Genomic DNA, 15097 nt, shown 5'->3' with positions numbered 1-15097 from the left:
TTTTAGGGGAATTCAGCCAAACCACCCAACTGTCCTATAAACACACTTGCAGAAGCTGTAAGCTGTAGTATATGTTCTCTACACTCTATTGCAGGTGATATCCAAGGGAAATTTTGAGCCATTTAAGCAGACCAACTTTTTAAAATAAAATGGAACTATAGTTATTATCAAGCCTCCAAGTAGTGGTAACATTTTCAATAAAATAATTAAATAAACAACATAAAACTGAGAGATTTCAGTTTCTGTTCCTCACTACTTGGCATTCAAAGCACATCCTGTTGCATTACATGGTTTCCTACTGTACTGTGCTATGAGGAGATACAAACCTTCTTCTAAATGTTATATTTCCTAATTCTGAAGACAACATTAAATTCTTTTTTTCGATTATGTGATGGGCATTGTTTTGGCCTAACAAAATTTCTGGATAACATTGTTTTTCTTCAAGGAAAAATATTTTCATACCAAAGAGTATTTTGCAAAATCTGCAAGATTCTTTAGTTATGTGATGGAATTATTTCAGTCTAGACAAATCTCTGTATAATTTTGAGGTACTACTATTGATGGTTTAGTTCATAGCGAGTGTTTATAGAAATACAAACATTCATTGGTTCCTACTGTACTACGAAAAATACTGCTTCCTATAACATTTGCTTTAAAAACAGCTTTCTATACAATCCATTTCAGTTGCTTGTTCAGAACACTGTATCAGTTTCCAAACTCATGCTTAATGTGCTTTTATATATCATAGAATCATAAAGTGGCCTGGGTTGAAAAGGACCACACAATGACAATCCAGTTTCAACCCCCCTGCTATGTGCAGGGTCACCAACCACCAGACCAGGCTGCCCAGAGCCACATCCAGCCTGGCCTTGAATGCCTCCAGGGATGGGGTATCCACAGCCTCCTTGGGCAACCTGTTCCTGTGTGTCACCACTTTCTGAGTGAAAAACTTCTTCCTAATATCTAACCTAAATCTCCCCTTAGTCTTAGGGGTCTTAGTTTAAAACCATTCCCCCTTGTCCTATCACTATCCACCCTCATTAACAGACGTACCCTCGGTACACTGAGTAGTCAACTCAACATTGAGTATCTCAACTCAGAGCTCATTGGCAACATAATTTTAACATAAAAGCATACATAAGTTACACTTAGATCCACAAAATGACGAACAGTATTTTTTCTTGTAACCTTCTTTTTAAAATCCTTACTGATAATCAGTGAGATTAATACATATTTTTTTTTATTTGAAGAGCAAATATCTCCATTGCACTTTATACCTGTGTTCACAGAATAAATATTGACTTTTTATATAAACATTTGTGTTTGAAAATATTTCACCTGTTCAGCTATTGCAAAGATGGCTCTTAAGCATTATTATCAATTATTAGAATTTCATTAGCTCTCTTCCCAGAAAACTGTAGTGATCAGAAACAGAGATATTATTTGTACAAATGAATATAATCTTACTACCTTTTAGGAAGACTGAGGCTTGAAGTTAGTTTTGGTAGAACCTATATACCCTAATATTTTAGTTCTAACAAGAGATGAGTCACTTTATGCATCTCAGTCAAGATTCTGCTACTCACTGGCATCTAGGCTGAGCACGAATGGATTTCTTCATTCCTAACGTGTTCTGTGAGAGGTAAGAAATGGCATGCTGAAGAAGTTGACCTGGAAACCAACATCTACAGCTGGATGGTCAGGAACAAACATTCCTTTTCCTTACCCAAAGGTCTCTGCATTTAGGTTTGAGTTTGGTCTTCAGCTGTGGCTGCTCTCTTGCAGTTCTTACTGTTAATGCATTAAAACATAGCAAAAAATTGTCCAAAAAGCATTTTACACTCCAAAGCATGTGAACTCACTCCATTTCTACAACAGTGTCTTTGATGTGTTACCTCGTGTGCTAGCAAACAAGCTTTTTACCTGTGATCAGAGCAATGAATCCCCATAACACCTTTTCAGGAAACTGTGATCAGCCTTCTCACGCAAGCTCTGCTCTTCTTTCCAACCCTTTTCTGACTCTATGTTATTTTTTTTTTGCCACATGGCTAGTGAGGAAGAACAAGGATGACCAGTTGTGATGACTACCCATCAGCTGTGATGAATGCCCCATCCCTGGAGGTGCTCAAGGCAAGGTTGGATGGGGCTCTGGGCAGCCTGAGCTAGTGGGTGGCAGCCCTGCCCACAGCAGGGGTTGGGACAGAATGGATCCCTTCTGACCCAAACCATTCTGTGATTCTATGATGTTTCATTGCAAGACATAAATTGACTGCTAACAACATGTTCTGTACCAACTGTAATTCTTGTCTATCTTTAAGTACAACATAAGTTTAAGTCAGCTCTACCAGAACCAGGTTAACGATGTGCAGTGTATCAATAGTGTGTAGATAGGGTGAAGGAGTGTTAGCTCATACACCTGAAGCTGAGTCCTCCTCCTTGCCCAGGGCTAGCAATGGAAATAGCATTTAGAATGACAGAATCAAGAAATGGTTTGTTTTTGTATGAAGCTTAAAGATCATCTAGGTCCAATCCCCTGCCATGGACAGAGTTACCAACTACTAGGCCTACAGTCTTAGCTAATTCTGGAGTTTCTTGCTCCTCATGAACAAAATATTTGGTGTTCCCAGGGCGACTCGAAAACCAAACCCAAACAAATATTAGTGCAGCGATCGTTTTTAGTGATCAACACTGAAGCATGCATTCTCAGCACAGAGCTTTGTGCTGTGTGTCATGGGGGTGATAGGAGGCTGCAGAGGTGGCCCAGCTGGAAGGAGGCTCACAGCAAACGCACCAAACACCAGCACTGAGATGGAGCCAGATGCAAAATGGGTTGAATGGGAACCGTGGCTTTCAAACATCTGACTACGGCTACAACACCTTTATCAGAGCACTTTTAAAGCCAACTTAGATCTTCCACCTTCTAAGCATGATCACGTGCCACCTCGAATATCACTTACAGTCGTTTACTAATTATAAATAATCATCAAGGTTGGAAAAGACCTCTAAGATCATCAGTCCAACCCTACCAACAATAAACCTAATCTCTCCTGAAAGTCGTTTTGAAACGTCATTTGGCAGCCGAGTCCCAGCGACCCGGGGGCAGCTTTCCATCGGCTGGCAAGATTGCACAACCCTGTCCCAACTCCACTCAGACGGGGCTCCCCCCGCTCCACCTTCCCACCTCCAGCTCCAGCCCCAAAGCGGCGGGGAGGGCAATGCCCCGAGCCCTGGGCTGGCCTTAGCCAGTCCCAGCCCCGCGGCAGGCGGAAATCCCCGGTGGAGGAGGGGGAAGAGGAATGGCCTGACCCGGGCTAGCCGGCAAGGCATAGTGCGGCTCAGCCAGCTGCAGCGATGAGGCGGCGCGGGTGAGTAAGCGGGCGAGCGCGCGGCCGGGGGCGGGAACCCCACGGGGGTCCTCAGCAAGGCGGGAGTGACTGAAGGGGTTCGGGGGTATTGGGCAGCCGGGTATCTGCTAACCCCAATCCCGCAGCCTGACGGGGGGAGCGGTGTGTGGGCTGTCAGCCCATCGCGTGCCCGCGGTGCGTAGAGTTTTTTTTATGGAGCGTTTATATGCTCGGGTGTGGGCGACGGATGAATGAGAGAGGGGCCGCTGGTTTCGATGGCATGGATTGGTGCTGTCTGAACAGCGGAGGAGTAGCAAAGCGTCACAGACAGTCCATTTATCAACGACAGCAATGGAAAAAAGATGTTGCTACCACACTAGGGATAAAAACGTAAAGCGCACGGACGGAACAAAAGCCCGAAGCCATTATTGCAAGCATGAGGTCAGCTTTTATCGGGCTATTTTGTGCCAGAACAGCACTGTCTTTTGACTGTAGAATAAGTAGCTCGTGAAAAAGCTGAGATGCTGGTAGAAAGAGTTAACTCACTGAGCAAAAATGTATGAAAGAGGAAGTACAACTTTCTCCCATTTCACATGATATTAAAAAAAGAGTAGCAGAAGAAGAAGGTGTGGGAAAAAAAAGGAGAAAAACCTTACACTACCCTTAAAACAATAATAATTTTTTAAAAAGAATGATACTAGGGGGTTAGTGTGTTGAACGCATCAGCTGCACATACGTACAGTGCAAAGAGAGATTTCACTGCTCTCTGCAGGCAAGAGCACCTCCCCGTTCCAACAGGAGCTTGGCATTAAGGGGAAGATTTGGGCTGAGACAGCCCACACAGCCACAGCTGCAAAATCCTCAGAGAATGAGCATCCATAGGTCTGTCCAACAGTATATGAGGCATAATCTACTGAACCAACAAATCAGATTTACTCGTACTTATTAAAAAGTGGGTTCTGGCTGATTAACTAAGAATTCATTGATATACGCAAATAACTCCAATGGGAAATTCCCTGCACAACAAGCGATCAATTGTAATTCTCCATTTAATGCAAATGACTTGCCATATCCAGAATTTCTAACTAGGGTGGGGAACAGCAAAACAAATACAACCCGGGATTAAGAAATACACTCAGGTGAGCTTTGAAGCAGACATTTACAAGCTTGGCACAAGATACACAGATACTCCTGCAGAAGGTGAATACAGCAGAAATACAACATGAAACCACACACACCCAAAGTTGCTGCCAGGAACGCAAGCAAAGCTGCCTCCTTGGAGTATTTAGTTACACACACGTGAGAGACTTGCACTTCAGGCTGACTGCAGATTTGCTAAACTGAGTGCTACACTTCTATCTTTCTCAAAGCCCTATTAGATTACTCGGGCTTTATAGGTAAGTCAAACTGGGTTTTCTTTTATCAGCTATCAGGTACAACTCCACTGGGGAGGTCCCTCATTGTTTACTTCTCCAAAGGAATAGAACAGGTCATTCAAAGGTTTCCATCGAAACCTTTGAATGACTCCACACTATCACTGTTTCCTGTTTATATGTTTTATTGAGGGCAGAAAACACACTGCTGCTTGCAGGGTCATAACTCCAAACAACAGGATGCAAGGCTCTGACCCAAATCTCGCCCTGCAGCTGCTCGCCTTCTAGTGACTTGGGTACAAGGCAGGGATAGTGGGGCCTCCCATCCATCCAGGTGGTTTGCCTTCAGCAGGAAAGATGGGCACAACATCAGCTATTCTGCTCTGGATTCCTATATCAGTGCACTTTGCTTCTATTTGTGGCCTCAGCCACCCACCCCCAGTTATGTTGTTTGCACAAGAAGCTTGGCAGCTGTCAAAAATGCAAATACTCTAAGGGGAATTTGCATAATTGTCATTGTTACTTTATTTATCCACTTCTACACTACTGAAACAATCAATATTATGCTTATCTTTTATGTAAACAATCCAGAAACTAACACCTATTTTGTAACATTTGTTTGCTTTTTCTTTTAGTTACAGATTTCTGTTACTGTTCCTTCACATCCTGAGAGCTGGTAAGTTGAGAACCCTAAGTTAAAATGAATTTGCCCTTCTTTGAAGTTCTTGGCCAAATAAGCAGATTACAATTTAAACACCTGCGTGTTTTCAGCAAACTCATGAGAATTCCTCAATGAGATGTTCCTGTGACACACATCAGGGAATGAAGATCAGTTTCTGCCTGTTTCATATATAGACTAGCAAGGAATGGTAGCAGTTTTACTCAAATTTCTCTGCTTGCTTCACAGACATCCCCACTTATTTATGTCTAAGCACCAATAGAAGTCCTTAGAAGTGGATGCTTATAACCAATCTCATGTGCTTGCATCAAGTCAGCACTCATAATATGCCTTAATTATCCATTACTGTGTTGAGTGTCCAGCACATCATCCACTACACTTCTAAACTTCGCTTTCAGAATAAAGATAAGTTTAAAGAACATCACCTGGTGATATTTAAATATTTCCAGAGATGTTTCTCCATTCTTCCTCGATGACTGGGAAGCATGTAATGTCATCAAGGAAACTCCGCGTCCGCAAAAACAGGACAAACTGTACCAGTTTGCCTCAATGTATGCTGACTGGCCTATCCTATGGAAGACCAGTAAAGAAGGTGCCTCCAGGCAATGCTTTTTGCAGCATCACTTTTCCCACTGCTTCAAGGAGTCTCCCCAGGTCTGAGCAACATCCCCGCTGCTATTCAACCCTGCTGCTTCTCTTTGTGCCCAGGAAAGGTCATGGGCCTGGAAGCAGACACAGCTTTCCTCCCCGCACTGTTTTTAAGCCAGATGCCCAACCCTTCAGAAGTGAGTGAGCTCATTCTGAAACCACTTACTCACCAGAAGAAGAGGCTTCATCTGTCCTACCAGAGGCCTGGAAAAGTGCACTGAGAGCCAAATATGGTGCTGTCCTATCTCAGGTGGCTCTCAGGAACTATAAGTGTCTAAGCTGTATATGCATGCTAGTTTATTTGTTCAGAGGGTGACGCATGTATGTAATAAAAAACGTTAACAAGTATGGACATGCCCACTTTGAGACACACCCTGGTTGTTTGTTGTTTGTTTGTTGTTTTTTTTTACCTGCCTTTTTTATTTTGGTCTAAAAATAGCAGTAGCACTCTCTTACCTGTATTTCCAGTCCTTGTGATTTCCCTATGGCATTTTTCTTATTCAAACAAATGTGTCTGTAGCCAGTTTAGTCTAACTGTCCTCCTCCAGCCATGGGGCTGGGAACAGTTAGACTGGTTGGCCCGTGGTGGAATAAATAAGCAGAATGCTGTATACTGTAAAAGGTCCCTTTGGAAAATACACAGACAAATAGATACACAGAATTAACCATTGATGAAGAGAAGCAGGTCAAGAAGAAGGAATGACTGAAGTGAGCATCATCACTTGTTAGAATACAAATACTGGAGTCACTGAATCATTAAATCATTAATGTTGGAAAAGACCACTAAGATCATCTAGTCCTCCCATCTATCTGCTGCCACCATGCCTACTGCCTGTGTTCCTCAGTGCCACATCCACACGGCTCTTGAACACCTCCAGGGATGGTGACTCCACCACCTCCCTGGGCAGTCTGTACCACTGCCTCACCAATCTTTCAGAGAAAAATATTTCCTAATATCCAACCTGAGCCTATCCTGGTACAACACGAGGCCATTCCCCTTTGAATCCAATTGTGGTAGAATGTACGTGAAAAAAAAAGAAGAAAAAAAAACAAAAAAAAACCCTTTTTTTCATGCAACTTCCCCTTATTCTCCCACTCTTTTTATTTTTGCAGTTACTGCGCTGGAGAAGATCGTCAGTAAACCTGGAGACAATGTTAGACTGAGTTGCATTTATCCAGGAAGAGAATTCAGCTTAGACAATCTGCGAGTATACTGGCAAATAGCTGATGATGAAGATACAGAGCCATGTTCAGTAGTGCATGCACTGATCTCTGGTCAAGACAATGAAAGTCTGCAGTGCAGTCAGTTTAAAAACAGGACTCAGTTATTCTGGGATAAACTAGGAGATGGCAATTTTTCTCTACTACTATTTAATGTCAGACAAAGCGATGAACATACCTACCGATGTATAGTGATGCAGACAATTGAATATACCAGAGTGATTCACCAAGAGCAAGTGGTTCTAAGCCTAGCAGGTAAGAACTGTTACTGCTTGCACGTTTGCCCGAATTCTAATTCTAGTGTTTTTAGTTAGTGCCATTTTCATAGTGTCTTTAAGCATGTACTAATGTTGGAAACGTAGCTTGGACTCAGTGATCCTTTATGGGTCCCTTCCACCTTGGGATATTCTGTATTCTACTTCAGTACTTTGCAGTGATGAAATTTACTTACTTTAAATGTTACCAATAGAGAATCTACAGTTGTAACAACCATTCATCCAGTGTTGTTCACTTGTTTCTTCTCAACTTGTTTGTCATAAATATGCTGTACAGTCATTATTCTGAAATTGATGAATATGTCATCAATGCACTAGCAGATAATTGGGTCATGGCAGTTTAGGAACTTGATTTCATCCTTTGAAACTGGTATCAGCTTTCTGCCCTCCCAGCAGTTCTCACAGAACCTTGGCTTATGTACCAAGCCCACAAATGTTTTCCTTTCAAGTTGTGAGGGTCTCATGTAACCCAGAGCTTCTGATTCAGAATCCACGTTGAGATTCTATCTTTTCAATACATCTCAAAGTTGTGACAACCATTTCCTTTTCCCTTTCTCTCCAGCTAGTTACAGCCAACCAATACTCAGTGGGCCTAAAAGAAACAGTTACAACACTGGAGAAGAGGTGACTTTCAGCTGCAGATCTGACAACGGATACCCTGAACCAAATGTTTATTGGATAAATAGAACAGACAACACACGCCTGTCTCAGTCAGATTTTAATATCACCCAACATCCCAACGGCACTTACAGTGTTTTGAGCACACTGAAGGTTAAAGCAACTTCTGATATGCAAATAGAGTGCTTCATAGAAAATAAAATACTGCAGGAAAACACATCAGCCAACTGTAAGTTCCTCTATGACACCTTCTGTTTTCTAGATAGCAAATATATCAATCAGTATGGCTCTGTCTGTGAAGATGCACTAACAAGGGGCATGAAAAAAAAATGCAGTAGTTAAAAAAAAAAAAAAAAAAAAACCACTAAGAAAGCTCAGTTTTTCCCTAAGTATTCTTAGCTGTAGAATTTATTCTTCAGAAATAAACCTAGCACCCCATTGAGCATGTCATGACAATAGAACTGAGTAGCTCTATTTTTCAAGGCAGTCACTAGACTCTACCTTTGGGTTCCTTGCATTAGATTACTCTTCAAATGGTGCCATGCAGTTGATCTGCAATACCTGAACTCTCTGTCTGATGGCTTTGTAGCACTCATGTTTGCTCTGTGCTTTGTCTAGTTTTGAAGTTCTGCTTTCAGTCCCCAAAACTCAGCTCAACTCAGTGCGCTGCTTACAGTAGGCTTGTAGCTAACAGTTACCATTACCCCAATAGAGCAACACAAGTGCAATAGGCTATTTACAGCTGATGTTAGTGACCAATAGTAGGAACACAAATATTTAGGCACTATTTTTCACAAAATTTGAAAGCTATTAAAAAATAAGAGCTCTAAAAAAGTTACAGCTACAAGACCAACAGTGAATGTCACAGTCCCTAAATAGCTATGGAGATAAGCTATTTGGAGTGGTAGAACTTTTCCCGAGGTGGCTGTTCAGTCTCCTTGCAATTCTTGGTCCTGGCTCCCACCACCTTCTTTCCCAGCTCTAACATGCCATGTCCTGAGACTGGCAGGAAGGAAGAATGAAAATGAAGAAGTGTGCAATACGATGACAAGGGGGGGATGAAGTGGCACTGTACGATTATATTAACAAATTGTCTAAGCTAGAGATGGGCCTTGCTCAAAAGGAATACCTTCATAACCACAGTGAGAGGAATAACAGAAATAATTAGTCCCTCAGGTTTTTTTTGTGTGTAAGACGTAGTCACATCGTTGCCTGATATGAAATGAGCAAATTTACAACTTATTGCATCCTTTTTCTATTTTATTCTAGACACAGAGGAGATGCAAATCAATGGTTCCAGCACAGGAAGTCATAAAGACCAGGCAAAAAGCGGACAAGGTGCTCAAGCAGCTGCAGTTGTGTCAGTTGTCATTCTGATGGCTTTTCTGTCTGTGTTAATCTGCTGGCTGTGGAAACGGAGGTCCTCTCAACTAGTGTCGTACACAGGTAACGAGGCCCTTTATTTGTGTGACTAAATCTCCAGGGAAGACTTGGGTCAAGCGGGGTAAAGCTCTTACCGAGCGGCTGCAGGAGCTGATAGAGGCCACGTTCTTCCTTCAGAAACAGCCTATGAGTTGAGCTGGGCAACTCTTTTCTAAAACATGGAGCAGTGCAGTTCAAGCCCAAAAAATCTATCCTTGCTGAAACAATGACCTAGACCATAAGGAAATAGAGTATGGAGCCCATTTTGCTGTCCAAAGAGCATGTATCAGATTGAACCCTCAGCTTTGGTGGATGTTGTTTAATACTAATTTTGACAGTATAAGGATTTTGATTACCCTACACACTTAAAACACTTTATTTCGATAGATGTCCAACAGAATGAAGACAGCAAAAATCTGTACTAGAAATACGTTACTGTATTTGACACAAGGATGACTTAACATCATAGGTTCATCACTCATGCTGAGCTCAAGGCCTTCGGGTTAGATTTACTGAATTATATGAACTCAAGGATGTAAAGCAATGGCCTTGTACATCTCTCAGCCCTTTCCTCAAACTCTGTGTTGCCAAAAGTGGCTTGAGTGTTCCACTTCCAATAACATGCTTCTTGAAGGTTTTGGATAAAAGAGACAAGCAGTGGGTAAGGACATTGAGCATGCAGGCGGAGCCACCTCCCCCTCAACTTTGTAACTGCTGTACAGATACTGTGGCAAAACTTGACAAATTGTTTTAAATGCTGATTCCTTAAGCCTAGATAACAATGATCACTGATCATATCAATACCCATGATAAAATGGTTGTTCCCTGCTTTCTTAGGTGTCACATCCTTGAAAGTCTTTTGCTTAGCTACACAGACAGATAATTTACTTTACGTCTATGAACTTGAGCCTGTACACAGCCAATTAAAATAAATAAATAAACACTAATTACTCATTTCCAAGGAAAAACAAGGTTCAGACCTTCAGCATTTTCATAACCAAGACGACAGCATGTTTAACAATTTATTGTATAGTAAGGGTAAAAAAAAAATTGAATAAAAAACCAAGACATTTAGAAAAACAAGCTCAGCACAGCCAACTTTTGAGTGCACAAAGGGCATGAAATATTTGCCTATTAATTTGGTAATTTTTGCTGAAGCAAATGACCATTAGCAGTCTTTACAGAACAGACACAAAATACTGTGGTTCTACCAAAGCTTGTAATATTTGAAACACTAGAAAGCATAGTCTGCATTAGCAGATGCAGTGAATGCATCAACTGATAATACCCAGCAGAAGCAAAATAACCCTTAAAAAGAAAAATGCCAAGAACTAATGTTGTAATCATGCAATCTGGATCAATGGGCAATTGTTTTCCAGACCCATCATGCAATCACAGTCTGATCCACAAAAGCTGTGTTTGCTAAATATCAACAGACACTGCACTGTTTCCCACAGAGGGTAACGTAGAAAGAAGGATGACTTTTATCTCTTCAGATAAGAAACAATTTCTTCTTCATTCCTACACGTTGCATTAGCATAAATCCTAGCAGTTTACTAAATATCAACCTTCTCCTCCTCTGACTTATACCAGGCCCTATGCAATTAGATTTCTGGGCTTACCCATAACTAGAAAAAAATCCTGTGACATAAATAAAAGTAAATATTTATTTTATATTGAAAGCTGCTATAGCAAAATTTGTTTAATAAAAAACAAAACAAAGACGCCTTGCAAACACTGTATTTTCCTTGGCACAACTCTGCACCATTTGTGGAAGAGGAACTGGGACAGCTGCTTTTATATTTTCTTACTATCAGAATCTGTCACGCCTCCAAGGGCAATTTTCTGCTAACAGAGCTGTGGAAGACACCGAAGGGATGGGGTGCTAAATCTTTTGGTCATCCTAATTTGGGGGCAACTTAGACCAAAACCAGAGAAATGAGGGTGATCCAGGGAATACAATCACTGATGAAAAAATTAGTTGTCCTTGGCTTTTCCACTGTAAACAAAAACATGCAGACAAAACAACAATCTTCTTTGGAGGGTCCTTATAGAGGACAAGTTATTTATTGTCCTAACCCCACGGACAACATGCTTTCAGGCACAATGGATTTAAACAAAGAAGATTTAAACTGCATGTTAGGAAAACAGCTTTTCTAAGGGAAATAGTTGAGCACTGCAACAGGCTATCAAGTCTCCATCAGCCCAAGAATGTTGTTGGCCTGTTTTTTTTTTGTTTTTGTTTGTTTGTTTGTTTGTTTTAAATAATGAAGAAAACATGATAAATATCCTAGAAGTATCTGGAGCATCCCTGGGGTAAGAAGAGGTCTCTTGGAGAAATTCCATCTCGATTCAACTGTCACCAGAGATTTTCAAGTGCACTATGTGATAGGGAGTAAGGCACTGCAGAGGTCGCACTCACCAGGAAGCTCTGCCATGGCATTCTGCTTTTCAACACTGATATGTTTCTGCTTCTGGTGATTTGACCACGAAGATCAGATTGCTTTGAGAGGTGGAATCCTGAATACCACAAAAACAAGAATCACCTACTGAGACTAGCTGCTATTAGAAAGAGATTTTGGAAATGGGAGGAAGACAAGCTGCAAAGAAGCGTAACTTCATCTCCATAAGATTTAGTCTCTCCAGCTGTGCAGTGCAGTTGTTGGGGCAAGATGATCCACTCAGGAGAAATTCAGACCTGAATCCAAAACTGCTGTTCTGGACTGCTGTCCAGAGAGATCCCTCTACTGCTATAGAGCTGCCTCAAGAAGCTGGTTTCTTTTGACTACATATAGTGTGTCTGATTTTTAGTGGAACCAAGAGTAGGACTTGATGATTCTTATGGGTTCCTACCAACTAGGGATATTCCATGATCTCTTTATCTGAGATTATCTTAAAAGAAACCAAAAATGCCACTGACATCCCTTTCTTATAGCTTAGCAGCTCATTCCATCAATTGTAAATGAAAAATAACACTAGGAGATGATTATTTATGTGGGCTTTTGTTGGTTTTATTTTTTAACTTTTTTTCTAAAAATCAGTCATTTTGTTTTTACAGCACCTATCTAATGGGAACATCTGCCAACAACTCAAGCAGCTGGAGGTGCATCAAGAGGAGCATCACCCCTTGTCTCAGCAGCAGCATTGCTTGTAATACAAGCTACAGGTTTCTGCAGAGTGTGCCAAGATTGATGGCAAAAAGCTTCTTCAACAGAAGAAAAAACAAGATCCATTGGATTCCTGTTCTGACTAGGAGCTGTGTCTCAACACCTGCTAACTTCTTCAGATGGTTTTCAGTGATAGCCTGCCAGTGTTTTGAGCTCTTAAACTGGGGAAGAGCAGTGAGCCTCGCACTTAGCTATGCTGTTCTGGAGCCTCTCGTCATCACCACTGAGGAATTTGTTTTGAGTACAAGTGGCCATGTTTCAGGAGCATGGGAAGTTCTGTTTCCTTCTCCTTACGCTGACAATGACTACTGAATGTGAAGAGGCAGCTAAAAATGAGGAGGAAAAGAAAACCGAAGGACTTTCTACAAAGTGAGATTTGTAACTTTTTCCACCTTTCTCTATCTACAGTACATTCTGTCATTGGTTTCACCAGCTACATGTTATTATGTACAGAATGAGCTAGACTATATTGACCTGGTCCTAATAAAATAGGTTTTGCCATGACTGGGTTAAGCACTGAATGTGTGAACAAAAATAACTCTCCTTTAAAGGCACTTAATATCAAAATTTTACTCTTTACTGAATATTTTACCAAAAAGGAGACTTCAACTTTCTACAGAAGCTGGTGCTTACTGTGTGAAAGAACAATCTGTGGAAAACAGATTAAAAACAGTGCTCTCTCCTATGTTGATGTCAGGTTACCTCAACATATATCTGCCTGGATGAAACAAGAAATCCATATTCAGGCTCTGTTCAATTCAGCTTGTCTTTATTTAAGGCCAGCAGCACACAGGGAGAGTTTTGAACTGATTTTTTTTTTTTTTAATGCTTCTTCTTGTCTCATCCTTTCACCGTAGAAAAGGAGTGCAAAGCAATATGTTAACTACGAATGTTCTTGATGTGTTGATGGCTAAAGGAAAGAAAGGGAAGAAAAGTGAAGAATGGCATTTTCTTTCACGTGCCATCATCTGTGCCTTACTGGTTCAGCTCCGATTGAGCTGGAGCAAATAGATGAAGATCACAAACAGTAAATGTGACTGATAGCCTAAAATTTTGGAGGAGAATAAATCATGGTGGTAATGATTTTAATACTGAGTCCTGAAAAACTCCTGCAGCAGTTGCTAGACTAAAATTCTACTATTTCTACAGTCACAGCCTTGTTTGTCCCAGCTCCACATAGAGAAGGCTGTCCAGTGTCAAGCAGGAGTTAGGAAGTTTTTGTTTATTTGTTTTAAATCAAGATCAGCTTTCAAATCCTAGTAAAGCAAAAATAAATTATCTTTTTCTTCCTTTGTGCAAAACCCAGACCCATTTGGTGACATTTCTGTTGAAACAGTACCCCTATGTGGGCTCACTACATAGTAGTGAGGGAAGGATAAGTACAGCTCTTACTTGATGCAATCTGAGCTCACTCCCCAGTTTGAGTAGGATAGAAAAATTAAAAAAAAAAAAAAAAAAAAAAAAAGAAAGTCCAAGCTACAACTAAATAACTGTTCATGTCTCCTGTTTTGGCTGCAAATAACTGTGTATGATAATGTTTTAAAAACATTTTATCTATTCATGTTAGAAAAGCATTGTATATTTGTTAACTTTTAGTATCTGTGAAAGCTGTTCTTTTATTTATTAATTCCATTTTTGCCACATCTTGCATTCCTATTTACAACCATAACATACCCTATCAGGCAGGGCATTTAGCTCACAATATGTTTCAGATTAAGTAACTTACAGCATGTCAGTAATCTTAAGTGCCCACTTTTTCTCGCTTATCTCTTGTCCATTAATCTAATGGTGTTCGATATCTTCTGAGCCCATAGTCTTCAGGCAAAATCTATTCAGTGTTTGCTGAAGACAGAAGGCAAGCTTGCGAACACATTTGAAATGTGACTGCCACCTGCACAGATGTGAAGGGCAACCATTTCCTGGTGGTTCAGTGAGCCATTTTCTCACTCTCTATCCTGTGAAGTCATTTTGGGTAACTTTTTAGTGCCACTGTAACTGACAGAAGTCTTCTATAAAAACAGTTTTCCTCCTTCGTATTCTACCAGTACAAAAAACCATAGTGCTTCAGAGATGTAAGGGGTGACCTAGCAATCACTCCACAGTTTGCTGTTGAGAATATTTAGATCAGAGAAGTTCTTACTTCTGGCTTTACTTCACGATAGATAGTGAATACATCTATGTGCAACAGCTTGCTCTTGCAAAATCCATACTTTCAACTGGTTTAAGTTTCCAGCTGTTTTTGGAGGCAAGAAAATCCAAGATGACAGTTGTTTGTTACTTGGAAATTCTGTAATAACAGCTTGTCATCACATACTATGTTTATATTATAAATAAAAGCCTATTAATCCTT

At 40.8% G+C, this 15097-nt stretch overlaps 1 protein-coding gene across 2 annotated transcripts; it reads left to right on the top strand.

Moving 5' to 3' along the window:
- Positions 1–3123: 3123 nt before the first annotated feature.
- LOC100539282 (ICOS ligand) lies at positions 3124–15097 on the top strand. Of its 2 annotated transcripts, XM_010724172.4 has the most exons (6): positions 3144–3365; positions 5353–5393; positions 7158–7520; positions 8103–8387; positions 9428–9604; positions 12639–15097. In XM_010724172.4, the coding sequence occupies exons 1-6, from the start codon at positions 3352–3354 to the stop codon at positions 12647–12649; spliced, it is 891 nt and encodes a 296-aa protein (XP_010722474.2). In that variant the 5' UTR covers positions 3144–3351; the 3' UTR covers positions 12650–15097. The 2 variants fall into 2 exon arrangements, with proteins under 2 accessions (XP_085065493.1, XP_010722474.2); XM_085209367.1 differs by lacking the exon at positions 8103–8387 and having other exon boundaries at positions 3124–3365.

The sequence above is a fragment of the Meleagris gallopavo genome, chromosome 1, assembly GCF_905368555.1.
Source record: "Meleagris gallopavo chromosome 1, MGAL_WU_HG_1.1, whole genome shotgun sequence".
Lineage (NCBI taxonomy): Eukaryota > Metazoa > Chordata > Aves > Galliformes > Phasianidae > Meleagris > Meleagris gallopavo.
This window is presented reverse-complemented; position numbering and strand designations above follow the sequence as displayed.